Genomic DNA, 15,834 nt, shown 5'->3' with positions numbered 1-15,834 from the left:
GCTGATTTTTAAAGAGATTTTTGTTCACATGAGAGCTATTGTATAACATGTATCTAACTCATATTATAATTAATTTCTTTCCCTGACCAGACCCTGGAATCCAGGAGTTTAATAGTAACCTAGATTGTTAAAATGATTGGAATTGTTTACATTTATATGGAGAACTATGGAATTTGTTAGAGGTTGGTTATTCCCCCAGTGTAGGAAATGGATTAAATTGTGTAGGTGGAACATTATCAGTTGGTGTATGGTGGCAGGAACAGGGGCAAACTTGAAGCTTATTGAAGGCAGGAATAGTTTCTTAGCTTTTTAAATATCTATCAATGATGCTCATTCTGATATTTTTTGTTGTTGTTGCTCAAAGAAGTTATGAGATCTTTGCTGAACTTCTAGAATTGGTGTTGGTCTGAACAAGAGGGTTTGACGAGAGTTTGAAGTCTCTTCTGGGGTGCTTTGCTCATACTAGAAAAACCCAACGTGGTTGCCTTTGACTGAAAGGCAAGAGAATTCTGGGTGGTGCAGGTATCTAGAAAACGGCCAAAGTTGGGGTTGGGGATTTAGCTCAGTGGTAGAGCGCTTGCCTAGCAAGCGCAAGGCCCTGGGTTTGGTCCTTAGCTTCGGAAAAAGAAAAAAAAGAAAATGGCTAAAGTCTAAAACTCCTTAATAAAAGGTCTGTATTGGCTGCAAGCCTCAGGTAGCAGCCAGTGTGATGAGACTGAATGATGTTGACCTTGGAAATGTCATTCTCCATTGTTCTTCCATTGCTCCCAAATGAGCCCCTTATGGTTTAAAAAAAAAAAAAAAAAACCAACCCAGAGCATCTGTTACCAGTCTACCTATTTAATGGATTTTATCCTCATTCCCTCAGATAACTGCAGTGACCTGAACTCGGAATTGCAGAGGGTGCTGACGGGGCTGGAGAGTGTGGTCTGCGGCAGGAAGAAGAGCAGCTGTAGCCTCTCGGTGGCCGAGGTGGACAGGCACATCGAGCAGCTCACCACAGCCAGCGAGCACTGTGACTTGGCCATTAAGGTGGGCCTCCCTCCCCTTCCGATTGGCTTTCTGAGGGGAGGGGAGGGGAGGGGAGGGGAGGGGAGGGGAGGGGAGGGGAGGGGAGGGGAGGGGAGGGGAGGGGAGGGGCAGACTCCTTTCTTGGCAATGGATTTTCTTGAATACCTATTAGCCACTGAAAGCCATACAAACATATTGAGCCATCAGCTAGAAGCAGGAGCCCTATAAATATTTGTTGGGCTAAATTATTTCAGGAGAGGGATATATCAACAACCATGAGCATGGGCTGTGCACTAGAAAGGATGATTTGCTTGGAACCCATTACATTAGCAGCATTAAACTATGTCATTTTGATGTGGTCCACCATAGTATTTTTTTTTCTTTTCTTTTCTTTTTGAGACAGGTTCTCATTATGTAGCCCTAACTGGCCCAGTACTGTAGACCAGGGTGACTTAAATTTATAGAAATCCACCTGCCTCTGCCTCCCAAGTGTTGGATTAGAGGTAGGCACCACCACGCCGAGCTGCTATAGTATTCTTATGTCCCAAGTTGACCTTAGATGCTTTCTTACAGATGTAAGGTTTCTAGAACCCAACTCTGTGAGATCTCAGTCTACGCTGTCCAAAGAGGGAGGGGTAAGGGTCTGGCTGAGTCACCTCATCCCCAGCCAGTGTATCTGGGTCTTGACCTCGCCTTTCACACGTTTACCTCTTCCTTCTGAGAAAAGACTGAGTGAGAGGAATTCTCAGCGTGTGCACAGCCTCGCCTCTTTCCGAATAATGGGAAAGTCAAGCCCTACTTAATCCCGGGCCTTTGGTGTCTTTCCATTACTTCATTATGGCTTAGTGGCCTAGGCCTTCCAACCCACACTTCCAAGTCTTACAGGAACTAATACGAAGGGACAGTCGAGTTCCAAGTTCCTGTTAGAAAGAATTCGGGATGTCCCAAGAGGGCGGTAGTGCCTGTGGGTGAATCATGAAGTGCATGACCAGTACAGCTGCCTTTCCATTTTTCTTCATCACGGTCGCCGATGGAGAGGTCATAGGACTTGGCATCAGAAGAAGCAATCACTCACAGATGCTTCTTTCAATGGAGTCTCCCAAGTCCCAAATTTGATTGTATGACTGACTTGGGAGCAAGTGCTGGCCTCAGCGTCGGTGGTGGGCAGGGACTTCTGGCAACTAGCTATGGTGGAAGTGGAGCCAGACTGTCTTGAGTTTGAAAGGAAGGACAAAGCACTACATGACACTGGGCACCAGTGGCACACGCCTTTAATCCCAGCACTCGGGAGGCAGAGCCAGGCGGATCTCTGTGAGTTCGAGGCCAGCCTGGTCTACAGAGCGAGATCCAGGACAGGCACCAAAACTATGCAGAGAAGCCCAGTCTTGAAAAACCAAAAACCAAAAACCAAAACCAAACAAACAAAAGCACCACATGGGGACAGGGGCAAGAAGACTTGGGTGCCTGTCTTCCTCGGGGAGCTGGTGTGAGTGGCCTGCTGCTGTCGTTAGTGTTGAGACTCTTCTGTTTCTCATTCCTGTGTGATTTCTCGGCTCAGCAAGTCCCCTTCTGCTTAAACACTAGCTGACCTATGCTCTTTCTAAAGGACAATATGGATGAATAGCTATCAGAGCAAGCAGAGGACAGTCTTCATAATCATATGCATCTTCCTGATCCTTGAATCGTGTGTTTAAGATGAAAAGTTTTGAAGAACTTTCCAGATAATCTTAAGATTTTCTTCTACTTGGTTCATAGCCATCTTATTAACTAACTGAATCCCTGCTGTCTGAGGAGCCTCTACTATGGGCCCGCTCTTTTCTGTGTCACCTAAGCTTTATTTTTGTCTTTGCCATCTTGGGACAGAACCTCATTCACACCATCTGAATTCTCATGTGACACCAAGAGTGGGAAATGGTGATGTGACCTGCCTTATTGCTGAGCTGGCTCACGGAAGGCCTGTAATTTAGGAAACTTACAATTAGACTCTGTGTGCATCCTGCAACCTCGTGTTAGTCACGGCATTATCAGGATCACTCACTGGCCTGCTGCCTGGATGCAAATTGACCAGCTCTGGAGCCCCTAAAGGAAATAAACATTGTGTGGGTGCCACACACAGACTCAGCACCAAGAAAGGGATCCTGTTGTCCTTAACTCTGGGGACTTCTGAGGAGCAGAAACTATGATGCAGGCAAGTGACAGCCTCATCTGAATCTGAGGAGAGAATGACCAAGAGGTGTCACTGTGTGCATAGGACTCTCCACCCCACTCCTGGGTTCACAAGCTCCTTCCTGTCCCCCCTTTCCAAGGGAGCTAGCATGGCTCTGATGTGTGACCATGTTTTTCAGACAGTTGAGGAGATTGAGGGAGTTCTTGGTCGTGACCTTTATCCCAACCTGGCTGAGGAGCGGTCTCGGTGGGAGAAAGAGTTGGCTGGATTGCGGGAAGAGAATGAAAGCCTGACTGCCATGCTGTGTAGCAAAGAGGAGGAGCTGAACCGGACCAAGGCCACTATGAACGCCATCCGTGAGGAGCGGGACAGGCTCCGGAGAAGGGTGAGCATGCAGCCAGGCCTGCCTTAGGCCTGGGGGTGGGAGGGGTGGGCAGGAAGAGCCAAGGACATCCTAGGGAGAGACTCCAGAGTGTGGAATCCTAGGGAATCTCAGTCTTGGGAATCGCCAGATCCTTCCAGTTCTGAAGTCATTCATGAAAGTAGTTCAGAGATCCTTAGGGTAGAGCTAAGATTATAAAAACACTCTTCTCAGGAATCCTAAATCTGCATAGATGGTAAAATTATGTCAGGGCAGCAAGTCTCAATCTACTCTATTGGGATGTTCTTCTAGCTCAATTAAAATATCCTGTTAAGACAGTCTAAGGATATTTTCATAATTGAAAAACAGATATTTCTTCCTAATTCTTTCCACATTTTCTCCTCTCATTTATATTGAATAATATAAAAATCTCTTCTCTAGACTATTATAACTGTATGCATACATGGGTGTCTGTGTACTTGTGTATATATATGAATACACGTGCATTTGTGTGGTGTGCACATGTGTGGGTTTGTACAGGCGTATGTGAGAGAGGTATCCCCACAAGGACCAGCACTGGTTTGAGAACTACAGTGACAGGACATGTTTCCGTCACTGAAGATGCTGGTATTCCAACAGTGAACTTTTCCAAAGATGGATGCCCACCTGCCAGGGCCTGTAAGTTCTTCTTTGTCTGGCTATGCCTTTGAACTATGATTGGACTCAGGATGGAAGGATAAATTCTTCCATCAGAAATGACTCTTTCTAAACTTCACTTTGAATGATGAGGCTTCCTTGACTCTCAGTCTCAATTGAGGCAGCATAGGATGTTGCTCCCCAGCCACACTCTAGCTGGTGATTGGGCACTTGGAGTGGCATGAGAGGCATCTAGGAGGCTGGTGGACCATTAACATTGTTGTGTCTCCTTAACCTGGGAAGTAACTTGTTCTTCAGTAAGGTTGGCATGTGTTAAATTGTTCTTTTTTCTGTTTTTATTTTTTGTTTGTCTGTTTTTTGAGATAGGGGTTTTTTGGCGGGGGAGGGGAGTTTGGTCTCGTTGTTGTTGTTTTGGTTTGGTTTTTCAAGACAGGGTTTTTCTGTGTAGCTTTAGTACCTGTCCTGGATCTCGCTCTGTAGACCAGGCTGGCCTGGAACTCAAAGAGATCCACCTGACTCTGCCACCCGAGTGATGGGATTAAAGGCGTGCACCACCACCACCTGGCAAGATAGGGTTTTTCTGAGTTACAGTCCTAGCTGCCCTGGAACTTGCTTTGTAGACTAAGCTGGTCTCGAACTCCTAGAGATCTACGTGCCTCTGACTCCCGAGTGCTGGGATTAAAGTTGTGCACCACTGTCCAGGATCATTCTGTTTTTTAAAGCTCTATTGTTATTATTTTGATTATGTATATGTCTGTGTGCCCATACATGAGTATTTGCTCTCGAGAGAGTACAGATGCCTGTAGTGTTGGCCTGAGGGGTTGGATCCCCTGGAGTTGGAATTACGGGTGGTTGTGAGCTGCCCAGCATGGATGCTGGGAGCTGAACTCCAGTCCTCTGGAAGAGCAGTAAGCCAGTGTTAACTGCTAAGCTATCTCTCTAGTCCCAGTCATTCTGTTTTTACTCTGTACACAAATATTCTTAATTTTCATTGGATGTAGATACAGAATAAATGACTAGTTTTGAAGGTTGTCAACTCTGTCAGCCATTGTGGGTAATGTCATAATTACAGAGCCACTCTCCTGCCTCTATCTGGACAACATCTTTCTAAACCCTCATAAGCATGTGTCTAGAACTCAGCTGTATCTGATAGTCCCCATGGGCATGCGCATGGGGGCTGTAAACCTCCCAGTCAGCAAAGACTGTGTCTGGGGATCGTGATGATGTTGACTTAGCATGGAGGCCTACACCACCTGTAATTTCCTGGGTCACACTCCCGATCTTCGTGAGGATAGTCTAATTAGGTGTGTGCTTGCTCTTGCAGTATGCATGCTGATGGCTCATATTTTGCAAGGGCAATGTGGGCCTTCAACGTAACCATGTATTGTTGTTGAAAATACTTTTTTCCCCTCTAACATGGGTTAGTGAAGCACAGAGCACCCTTGGTTGTAACTAACAAGAAAAAAAGTCAGTCTCCCCCTCCATCCCAAGGATTTTTTTCCAGCTCTAGAGGCCAGCATTAAGAGCTCCATACTCTGGAGGGACATCATATACCAGAGCCCCAGAACCAGACTTCTTGGACTCACAGTCTGACCTACAAAGGTACTCTGAGTCTTTGGCAAGATACCTGACCTCTCTGGGCCTGTTTCCTTCATCGTGAATTTGATGATGATACCTGGTTCAGGATGATTAAATAATACTCACGAAATACTTACACTGTACTCAGCATGTAGTATATACTCAAAAATGAGAGTAGTTGTTTTGAATAAAATCAAAATTTGAGTAATATGGAAGATTTACCTTTATATCTTTTTATCCATAAAGATCCTTAGGTATTTGAATATCTCTAATCTGGACAATGAGTAATTAAGTATAAATACATGCACATGTGAGTTCATACACGTCAGTCAAAAAGATATTATTTTTACCCATATGTTTGTGCCATTGTTACAGTTTATATAAATTTATATCATGTGTACCTCATTGATCTTCAAATAGCAAAATTTGAAGGAATGTGCATTATTTCTTCAAACATCCTCTGGAATTTGTATATTTACCCCAGAGCTGGATTAACTTCTTTTCATTTCTAGACAGTTGTGAATCTTAAAGAATTTTCTAAATGCTTTTGAATGCCAGTTTTTTTAGACTTTAAATACTGGAAGCCTTCCACCCCACACTACCCAGCACAACATGTCATTTCCGAGAAGAGGGATCTGTCTCTGTGGTCCAATGTTTGCCTGATCTGCAGTCTTTGAGAGTGAAGAAGGCTCAATTTCATTTTGGTCTCTGTGAGTCTGCATAGTGTGTGGCTGTTTTGCCTTTCTGTCTCTGTCACAGCTCTGAGTCACAATTCATCCATGTTGCCTAAAAAGCAGCTGGGGCCACATCTTTTCCCTTTGCCCATCTTCATTGCTTTGACTTGGACTAGATCAATAAAATGGGTGCTTGTCCCCTGCCTGCAATTAAGGCAAGTGCTCTCCATAGGTCTTCTGAGCCTTGTTCAAGATTTAATTAAATTAGATCTTTAATGCAGTCAGTTAACAAATTGGGCTGCTTGGCAGAGCAATAACTAAAGGACGGTAGGCAAATATCATGATGGGTCTCTGTTCATTATTGCATGAGATAATCATTTGTTTCTGAGTATCCTGTAATATGACCACTTCTTTCCTCATACTTACAAAAGCAGATTCAAGCTCAGCAAAGTAGAATCAATGACTCAAGAAAGGAAACACTTGTTCTTTCATTCTTCTGTGCTCTTCATAAATGATTAGTCTTCTCTGGCCAGGTAGGGGTCACAGTGATGCACTGGAGACAATTCCCGGCTTCAAGGATACTGGAGAGTCGTTGCAATGTTATAGGTTGGTGGGTAAGGACAATGGGCACAGATGTACACTCCAAAGAGAAATGTGCTGGCAAGTTTCTCCACACTGTTTGCCCTTTTGACCTCAGTTGCTGAGGTCCACTGCCATGCCACCAAAATTATCAACTCTTTCCCCAGGCTGTTTGGCAGCACAGGTATTCTGGGACCACAAAGGCAGTGAATCCATGCCCTGTTGAAACAAGTAGACTTGAAACAAATAGACCAGAGCAGTCCCTTTGGAATCCTTCTATTCTTTAGAAAGTTGTGCGTATCCATGGCATAAGGTGGTGGTAACAATCTCTTCCTTCCCTGCATTCTACCTGTTCTTTTCCGTGTATCTTAAAGTGAGTTCCACTTCCCTCTCCATGGGGGTCTGCATTATGGTTGGACTCTCTGGTCAGCACCATAGTTGATATTAACTAACAGCCCCACAATTCAGGCTCTGGCAGCCTCATTTCAGGATGCACTTTTCACTGCTTTCTTGTGTCCTCTCTCCACCCTCTTCTTCATCCTGTTCCTTCCTCCCACACAGACTGGCAGTTAGTAACTATTCTGTTAATTGTGACATGGCTGTCAGTTTCCCTGGGTCTCAACAAATCTCCTCTTCTGGCATCCTATGACGGCCCTAAGTGAAAACAAACTGATCTCAGGAGAAAGCTCTTTGTGGGTGTTACCCTAGGTGATGCAAGCCCCTCGGAACATAGCTGATGAAGCACACACACACTCCTTTCCTGCCGAATGATGGGGAAGCTTTCTGTGGGACCTCCGGCAGAGACTTGTCAGAGCCCTGGTTGAAGGGATCCAACAGTCCCTTCCACACTCTTAATGCTAGGATTGTAGACATGTGCTATCACTCTTAGCCTGGGGCTTTTATTTTTATAGTTGCCCCTTCTTTGTAGCTCCAGAGAGATTCTTTGTGCTATCACACCTAGCCTGGGACTTTTATTTTTTATAGTTGCCCCTTTTTCGTAGCTCCAGAGAGATTGTTTGGGCTTGGAGAGCAGCTTGTTCTGTTCACTTTTCACAGACAGATGTGGTAGGAAACCTTCAGACTTTCTTGGGCACAGAACTGTTTGGCCCACGAGCCTACTCCCTATCTCTTGCCCTCCTGAATGTCCCCTTCCTTCCTGTTCTCTGTAATGTCAGCACTTGTGTCTGCCACCTGGAGAGTTTACTGTCTTTCCTCTAACCTTGGCAATGAGTTTCTCTCTCACAGTGGTACCTTTTCCAGCCAGCATTTCCATGCATTGTTAATAAGAAAGGCCGTCTAATGCTGAAGTTTTCAGTTGCTCTGTGTGCAATTACTGGAGCAGCAACCTTTGAGCAGCTGCTTTCAGCCCTGGTCCTCACATTTGTCCTCGGGGGAATCCGTCAACGTGGATCCAATCCCCACTGCCCATCTTGTGGAGATACTGCCACCTCCCTTCAGATACACCACAGAATGCTCTGTTTCTTCCTTCAGTGGGGGTTCGTCTTTCTGCTACTTGGTCTTTATGAAATATACCCCACTCTTATTTCTATGAATGCCCCGTGCACATTCTTTTCTTTTCTATCCTTTAGAGTTAGTGTCCAGAGTTAGAAGAAAACATCTTCCCAGTCTTGACTTGAATGGAAGCTCAGCTGAGCCCATGGTGTTGCTGTGTAGGCTTGCTCACCCCACATCTTTCCTTACTTCATTATCCTAGGTTACACTCCTTCCTCATGTCTAACAGCTGTTAATTGCCTCTGATATACCTAGCAGAGAAAATGCGCCGTGAGGTCAGAGTTGGGCAGGCTCCCAGCCCCACCCCCTTTTTTCTGCCTGCTCCTGCCCTCTTTTCCTGTCCCCAACAGGCGCTCCGCTGCCTGTCCTCTACTGACCCTTTGCCCATGTCCTCTCTAGATGGCCTCGATCTACCCCTCCTCCTCCCTAGACCTTCGCCACACCCAGAATTCTTCACTATATGCTTTTATCTCTGATCAGCTTCCTTCAGTTTGATTAATTAATTTACTTACTTACTTATTTATTTAAGACACGGTCTCCCTACAGAGCCCTGGCTGTTCTCTCTGGGAGTGGTGGGGGTGGGGTGGGGGGTGGGAAGGGGCTGTGTGTGTGTGTGTGTGTGTGTGTGTGTGTGTCCACTGCACTGAGAAATACCATGATCTATGATATCACCCAGCTTCAAGTGTGGACAGCTGTTTAATTCCCTTGAATATTTATACAGCTGTTCTGACCAGTACAGTAACAACTAGCCACATACAACCGTTCCAGTTTGAATTGAAACGAATTCCTATCAAACACAATTTAAAATTCATTCCCTTGGGTAAACGAGGCACACTGCAAGTGCTTTCAGGGTAACCCCATGCAATCTGATGCTGCCGTGGCAGACATGGCTGCTATGGAACACCGCTGTCACTACGGGAAATTCTGTCTGAAGATAGTCTCTTACCTTCATACTCCATCAGGGTCTCCATGTGTGAAGAGACCAAATCCCCACGCATCTGGGTGCTTGCAAGAGCACCTCTTAGCACCTCTGCTCCCTCTTCCCTATTTGAAACCCCGTTGCTTCCCATCTGCACCTTCAGTAGAGTTCTTGTCTTCTTCCCCCTTGCTCCGGGCCTTTCTCCTCTGTCAATGTAGTCAACACAAAGCAATCCCAAACCCTTAAATACGAACCAGAAAGAAGCAAGAGTCCACTGTCTTTTCTCCCTGTGAAGGAGAGATGCCCTTCTCTTCTACAGTTGATACTCCCTGTTGACACCCCTTCATAGTGGAAATCCCAGAGTCCTTGGAAGACAAGAACCTTACCTTATACACTACCAGAGTCCCGGTGTTTGAAGCAGACCAACTTCCCTACATCTGCATGGGTATTAGCTATACACTAAGTTTGAGAATCAAGAAAATAGCCTCTCAGCGTCAGGGCCTGGGGCTGAGGAACCCAATTCAAAAGGACTATCAGGGTGATGTGTGGCTTTTCTAGACATGCCAGTTTTCCCATCAGATACCCTTTGATTCTTGGCTGTTCCAATTAAAAAAAATACCCCATGTTTTGTAGGGAAAAATATCACATTTTTCCTTTACTAAAAGCAGCTTCAATAGAAGATGGGTTTATCGGGTAATCACTACAAATATAGTGTCTTGAAAAAAGACTTGTTTATTTTTATTTTAGGTGCATTTGTAGTTTGCTGGCATGTGTGAGAGTGTCAGAGTCATGTATGAGTGTGAGAATGTCAGATCTACTAGAAATGGAGTTACAGACAGTTGTAAGCTGCCGTGTGGTTTCTGGGAATTGAACTTAGGTCTCCTGGAAGAACAGCCAGTGCTCTTAACCTCTGAGCCATCTCTCCAGCCTTGAAAAAAGTTATTCTTAATATTTCCAGGGTTCCAAAGTTCCAAACCAAGATGTGGGCAGCAGGGCCACACCCCTCTCTTCAGCTGGGAAGGAGCTGCCTTCGTTGCCTCTCTCAACTCCTGAAGCTCAAGGCTCTTGACTAGCAGCCAGTCTCTGTGTTCGTCTCCCTCCACATGGCCTTCACTGGGTCTCATGTCTCTGCCTCAGCCCCCCGTTTGTTCTCTTTTAAGATGCAGGTCATTGCGGGGCGCCCACCTAAGCTAAGTCCAGGTTGAGCTCAGAGATCCATAGGGCCATCCAGTCTACAAAGGATGTTCTGAAATAAAGTCACATTGACAGGTATTATGTAGAATTTGGAAGTCACTTTTGACTTTCCAATCAGGGACTCCTGACCCAACCCTTTCCGACAGGAGAAGTGAATAGGAGTTCTCTGATAGCTGACTACCTGCCACCCCGTCCTTGCCTAAGCTAATTTGGTTTGTTGGGTAGCCTTCTGTTCTGAGTATTGGGTCATTTAATTTCACCCCAAATCTATAAGAGAAGGTCATGTATTCCCTCCAATTGCCCTTCTTTCTGTATAGCTGACTAGACTCCCTTCAGGTGGGATTTTGCCTACTGATGAACACTGTCATTAAGAAATAAGACATAGTCCAAAAGGAAGGTATTTGTCATTCTTTAATTTTCATGGAGTTCCTAGCCTTTAAAATGAAAATGTATAGATTTAGAAAATATTTAAGCACACGGATGCATATGGAAAATGACTAGAAGCGATTGTCGGAGAGCAGTTTGAAGGGACAGATGAACCTTTTCCCTTTTAACTGACTGTGCGACTTAGCTTTTCCACAGTCAACATTCAGTACCTTTGTGATTAGGAAAGCAAACATTTTTAAAACATAGGTCAGCTTTAATGGTGTTTTAATATGTTTGCTAGAGCTATTTGTATTTTTCAAAAGCAAACCATGTTGGCTCATGCCTGAATCCTTGTACTAGAGAAACTGAGGCAGGACAATTGCTAAAAGATCCAAGGCCAGCCTGGGCTAAAGAATAAGATCCTGACTCAGAAAACCTAACCAACCAAACAAACACACCAAGAAGAGCGGGCTGAGTGGTGCTCTAGGAGCAGGCCATTGATTGTTTCCTGTTCAGTGTAGACTGGATGGAAGTTTTAGAGGTGATGTTAACTTGGTTAATTATTCAGAACCTCACAAACTGCACCAGGGAAGCTGCCTGGGAACTTGGTGGGAGCCTGGGCCCTCCCCCTCTGCCAAGTGGCCTGATGAACCTCCACACGGACACTGCCTTTGGTTTGCCAGGGACTGTTCCAGAAAAATCTCCCACCAGGAATTCCGTTTGACTCTGGCAAGCCTGTGTCTTTACGGTCTGCACCCTGTTTTGATGTGGCCCCTGCGTCTGTTGTCTAATGCACATTTCCAGCAAAGCATCAGGCTCTTTTGATCGGCTTCACAATTGAATGCAATTTGCTCCAAGGGAATTTCCCTATTTTGGCTTATAATATGTTGATGAATTATTGAAACTTCAATTACTTTTGGTTCCCAAGATAGCAGGGTAGTGATAGCCCAGACATTCAGTATAAAAGCTTTCTATGAGAAGCTCTTATAGAGGGGGGGCTGGGTACCTGCTCCCTGCCCTTGCCTGGAAGGGCTGTGGCAGCAAGAGCAAACCCCTGTGGCACGGGGGCTTGGCTCTGCTCTGCCTGTGTGTGAGATCATAATGCTGTATAGCCTTGGGTCAGCTGCTTCCCTGACATCCAGCATTCACATCTTTGGAAAGCTCATTAGATGTACAGATTCCTGGCTTCATGCACCATGGATAAATCTGAACCACTGGGGTGGGGCCCTGCCACCTAGGTTTCTGACTAGCCCTTTAAGGGGGATCTGGTACACTATAAAGTTTAGAAAACCCTACTCTAAATGTCCAAGTATGGCTTCTTGGTGTCCGAGTCTGATGCTTGGTTCATAAGAAGTTTTCAGTGCTGCAGTCAACCTGAAGTCTAATAAATCAGGCTTGGTAGCACTTCCCTGTAATCCTAGCACTCAAGAGGTAAAGACAGGAAGATCAGAAGTTCAAGGTCCTCTTGGCTGCATAAGTAAGTTTGATAATAGTCCTTGTACTCTGATGATAAAAGTGTGCCCATGGTTATCAGAAAGGTAGCAACTGTCCCCATTTACTGGGATATTTCTCCCATTGGTAACAGAGCAGTAACCACAGATGAATGAGATTTAGACATTCATTGTGGTGTGATTGTGTCATTTTATTTTTTAATTTTATGTGTATGGGTGCTTTCCCTGTGTGTATGACTGATCATCACATGTGTGACTAGTGCTTATGTAGGCTAGAACAGGATATCTTGTCCCATGGGACTGTAGTTATAGATATTTATGAGCCTCCATGTGGGTGCTGGAAATTGAACCCCGGTCTTCTGGAAGAGCAGCCAGTGCTCTTCACTGCTGAGTTTTTATGCTTCCACTGTTTAGATGTTCCTTCCCACTGTACCAGGGATGCTCCTAGCCTTGACTGTCTGGAGGAACGCTGCTGGTACCTTCACTGTCGCTCTATCCTGGTCTCACCTCTCTCCCAAAGCCCCTGTCTCTAATAACACTTTGTCCAGTACTGTATATCTTCCAGACACTGTGCATACAATTCTATTCCCCGACCCCACCCTACCCCAGCCATGCCTCTGCTAAGCCTACCCATGACACTTTCTCCTATGGAACCCAGTTAGGTTCCATACCCCCTACATTCTCTGGAGTACTTCAGGTAGAGGCAGGGTCTTTCCATGTTCTGCTGCCTTGGAGCAACTGAGAATGATGTTTCTAGCATTTGTGTATGTATGTTAGGACTCTTGTTCACTACCTTGTGTGGGCTCCGAGTTTCCTAAGGCTAGCGATCACATCCTTATCTGGACCTGCCCACCACGGCATCAGGTGCTTCTCTGCTGTATGAACAAGCACTCCTTAACGGTGTGCCTCCTCCTGGGTTGGAAGCATCCATTGCTTAGTTGGCATGTTCTCCTTCCTGATTGGTCAGCAGTGACTCCCCTTAAGGATACAGTGGCTTCAGTGGACCTGACCAGCTGAGCATCACAGTTGGAAGCTTTGCCCTTGACCGCCTGGCTCTTTTTCTCTTTAACCTGGGAAGTCACCAGCTCTGTCTAAAGGGATTGTGGTTTCAGGTCCGAGAACTCCAAACTCGACTGCAGAGTGTCCAAGCCACTGGACCTTCTAGCCCTGGTCGCCTTACTTCTGCCAATCGGCCAATTAACCCCAGCACTGGAGAGCTGAGCACCAGCAGCAGCAGCAATGACATCCCCATCGCCAAGGTGAGCTCCCGGGGGGGGGGGGGGGGGGGGGGGGGGGACGACACGAGTCTGGTGAGTTGGAACATTTCTCATCTGAAGACCCCCGCTGTGGCTGAGCCCGCCACTGGGCAGACATACCAGTGCACAGACCCTAGGGGCTTCCCCTGGGACTGAGCGTCAACTCCCTCAAGCCAAGCTGCAGGGAGAGATAACCCACTAATAGGTTTAAGTCTCTCCCAGTTGCAACCTGTATAACAGCTCTCATTAATCAGCCTGCTGGAAAATGTCACAGCTGACAAGCCATTGTGGAGAGTTTTGTCAAGTGTGACCTCGCGCGCAGTGGATGGGTACTTGCTTTCAAGGAACTCAGGTTCAGCCCTGAGGGGACCCTGAGTGGTAAAGCAATGATTATCCCCCTCAGAAGACTGACAGCTATCCCAGCAAAAGAAACACATCACAGAGCTAAGTGTGGAGTTGAGTGCCTCCATGTAATTCCAGCCCGGAGGCAGAGGCAGGAGGATCACTTTGAGTTCCAGGCCACCCAGGGGTACATAGTGAGACACTGTCACAGTAAAGAAAAGAAAAGAAAAAATACATTGTTACCACTGTTCTCTGCCGCAGCACACAATGCTTTCATACAATCTTCTAAAAGGGGCCTGTCCCATGGTATAAATGGCAGGTGTCTTCCTGCCTGGCCGCCCTGATCGTCCCCACAATAAAACCTTTAAGTTTAGTGAGTTAGGTGAAACCCCTGTTTCTCAGCCACAAGTGACTTTTGTCCCCTAAGGAACATTGTGAATGGTTACAGCTGGCGTGCTACTGGCATCTTGTGGCTAGAGTCCAGAGATGCTGCACAATAGTTCACAGTGGGCAGGACAGCTCTTCCCTCCCCAGGCTGTCCAGCCCCAAATGTGCTGAGCTTGGGAAGCCCGATTTCAAGTTTATGATAGCAAGGCTGAAATCACTGAATTGTTTTGATGAATCACTTTAGTTGACCTGGTTAAAAATTGTGTAAGCATTGCCTCAATGTATGTGGGGGAGTGGTGTGGACTTTCTGATATATGTATTTTTTTTAAGATTGCTGAGAGGGTGAAGCTATCAAAGACAAGATCTGAATCATCGTCATCTGATCGACCAGTCCTGGGATCCGAAATCAGTAGCATTGGGGTGAGTGTCGGCGAGGGGTAAGGAAAGAAAGAACCCAATACAGCCACACAGACCATAGTTCCTAGAGGATGGAAAGGTCATTGTTCACTTCCAGTTTATCAGTTAATAATATAATGAATCCTAATGGTTTCATTTCACAGAAGCCAAGTAAAACGTGTAAAGTTTCTAAATGGTGAATTGCTACTTCAGCTTTAAGGGAGATATTGCCTCCCATCCTGCCCCCAACCCCTACACACTTGAAATCTTCCAAAAAAAGAAATAACATTTATATAGTTACTTAGTGATGTCAATGAATGTCTGGACGTATCTGCTTTATATCGCCTTGCTCCACGGAGACCCAGGGAGTTGCAAAACTCCAAAAGAACTGTGTCTTTGCACACACATCTTGAAGGGAACACACTGTCCAGGGACGGGGAATGCTGTTTTTGAAGTGTGGCCCAAAGCTAGCAGAGAATGGACAGAACCTGCCTGTTTAGTATGAGAGTCTTCATAGCTGGAGCCTGGAACCTCCAGGGAGTGAGGCTCATGGCTGGTGAGGTGACAGGGGAGCAGTTTCAGTTCTTTAAGGAGGATGTTTTATGATTAGACATGAAGCTGGGAGAGCTAGCTTTTGATCCTAGGGCAAGAGGAGAGAACCTAAAAACAATCCAAAAACTCACTTTAATTTCCTAGTTGGAAGTTTTACACTGAGCAAAAAATCACATGCATTCAGATTCTGTGTCAAAACCCAACTGTGAGGATAAAGGGAACAGCCTCTCTTTGGGGCCACTGTCACCAGAGACTATGACTTAAGAGTGCCAGGAGTCCAGGGTGAGAGAAGGAAGCCCAGACTCTATTTAATGTCCAGAATTTTCAGTATTCTAGAACTGATCTTGCCTGCTTGTCGATTCCAGCATCACTTACTTAGGAGGTGCAGCTGTGAGCTGATTGAGTTCCATATAATTCTTTCACACTTGTTTT

General features: G+C 45.7%; 1 protein-coding gene across 5 annotated transcripts in view; it reads left to right on the top strand.

Annotated features, from left to right (window-relative positions):
- Positions 1 to 15,834, top strand: part of Mcc (MCC regulator of WNT signaling pathway) — a 373,270-nt gene that overhangs the window by 309,197 nt on the left and 48,239 nt on the right. For all 5 annotated transcript variants that reach the window (XM_052742119.1, XM_052742121.1, XM_052742120.1 and 2 more), the window contains 4 exons: positions 869 to 1,032; positions 3,357 to 3,563; positions 13,582 to 13,728; positions 14,785 to 14,874. In XM_052742119.1, coding sequence (XP_052598079.1) covers positions 869 to 1,032; positions 3,357 to 3,563; positions 13,582 to 13,728; positions 14,785 to 14,874 — 608 coding nt within the window. The remainder of the gene's footprint in view (positions 1 to 868; positions 1,033 to 3,356; positions 3,564 to 13,581; positions 13,729 to 14,784; positions 14,875 to 15,834) is intronic.

The sequence above is a fragment of the Peromyscus californicus genome, unplaced genomic scaffold (genome assembly GCF_007827085.1).
Source record: "Peromyscus californicus insignis strain IS unplaced genomic scaffold, ASM782708v3 Scaffold_17__1_contigs__length_78620276, whole genome shotgun sequence".
Lineage (NCBI taxonomy): Eukaryota > Metazoa > Chordata > Mammalia > Rodentia > Cricetidae > Peromyscus > Peromyscus californicus.
Note: the sequence above shows the minus strand (reverse complement) of the source record. Positions and strands in the feature narration are given on the sequence as shown.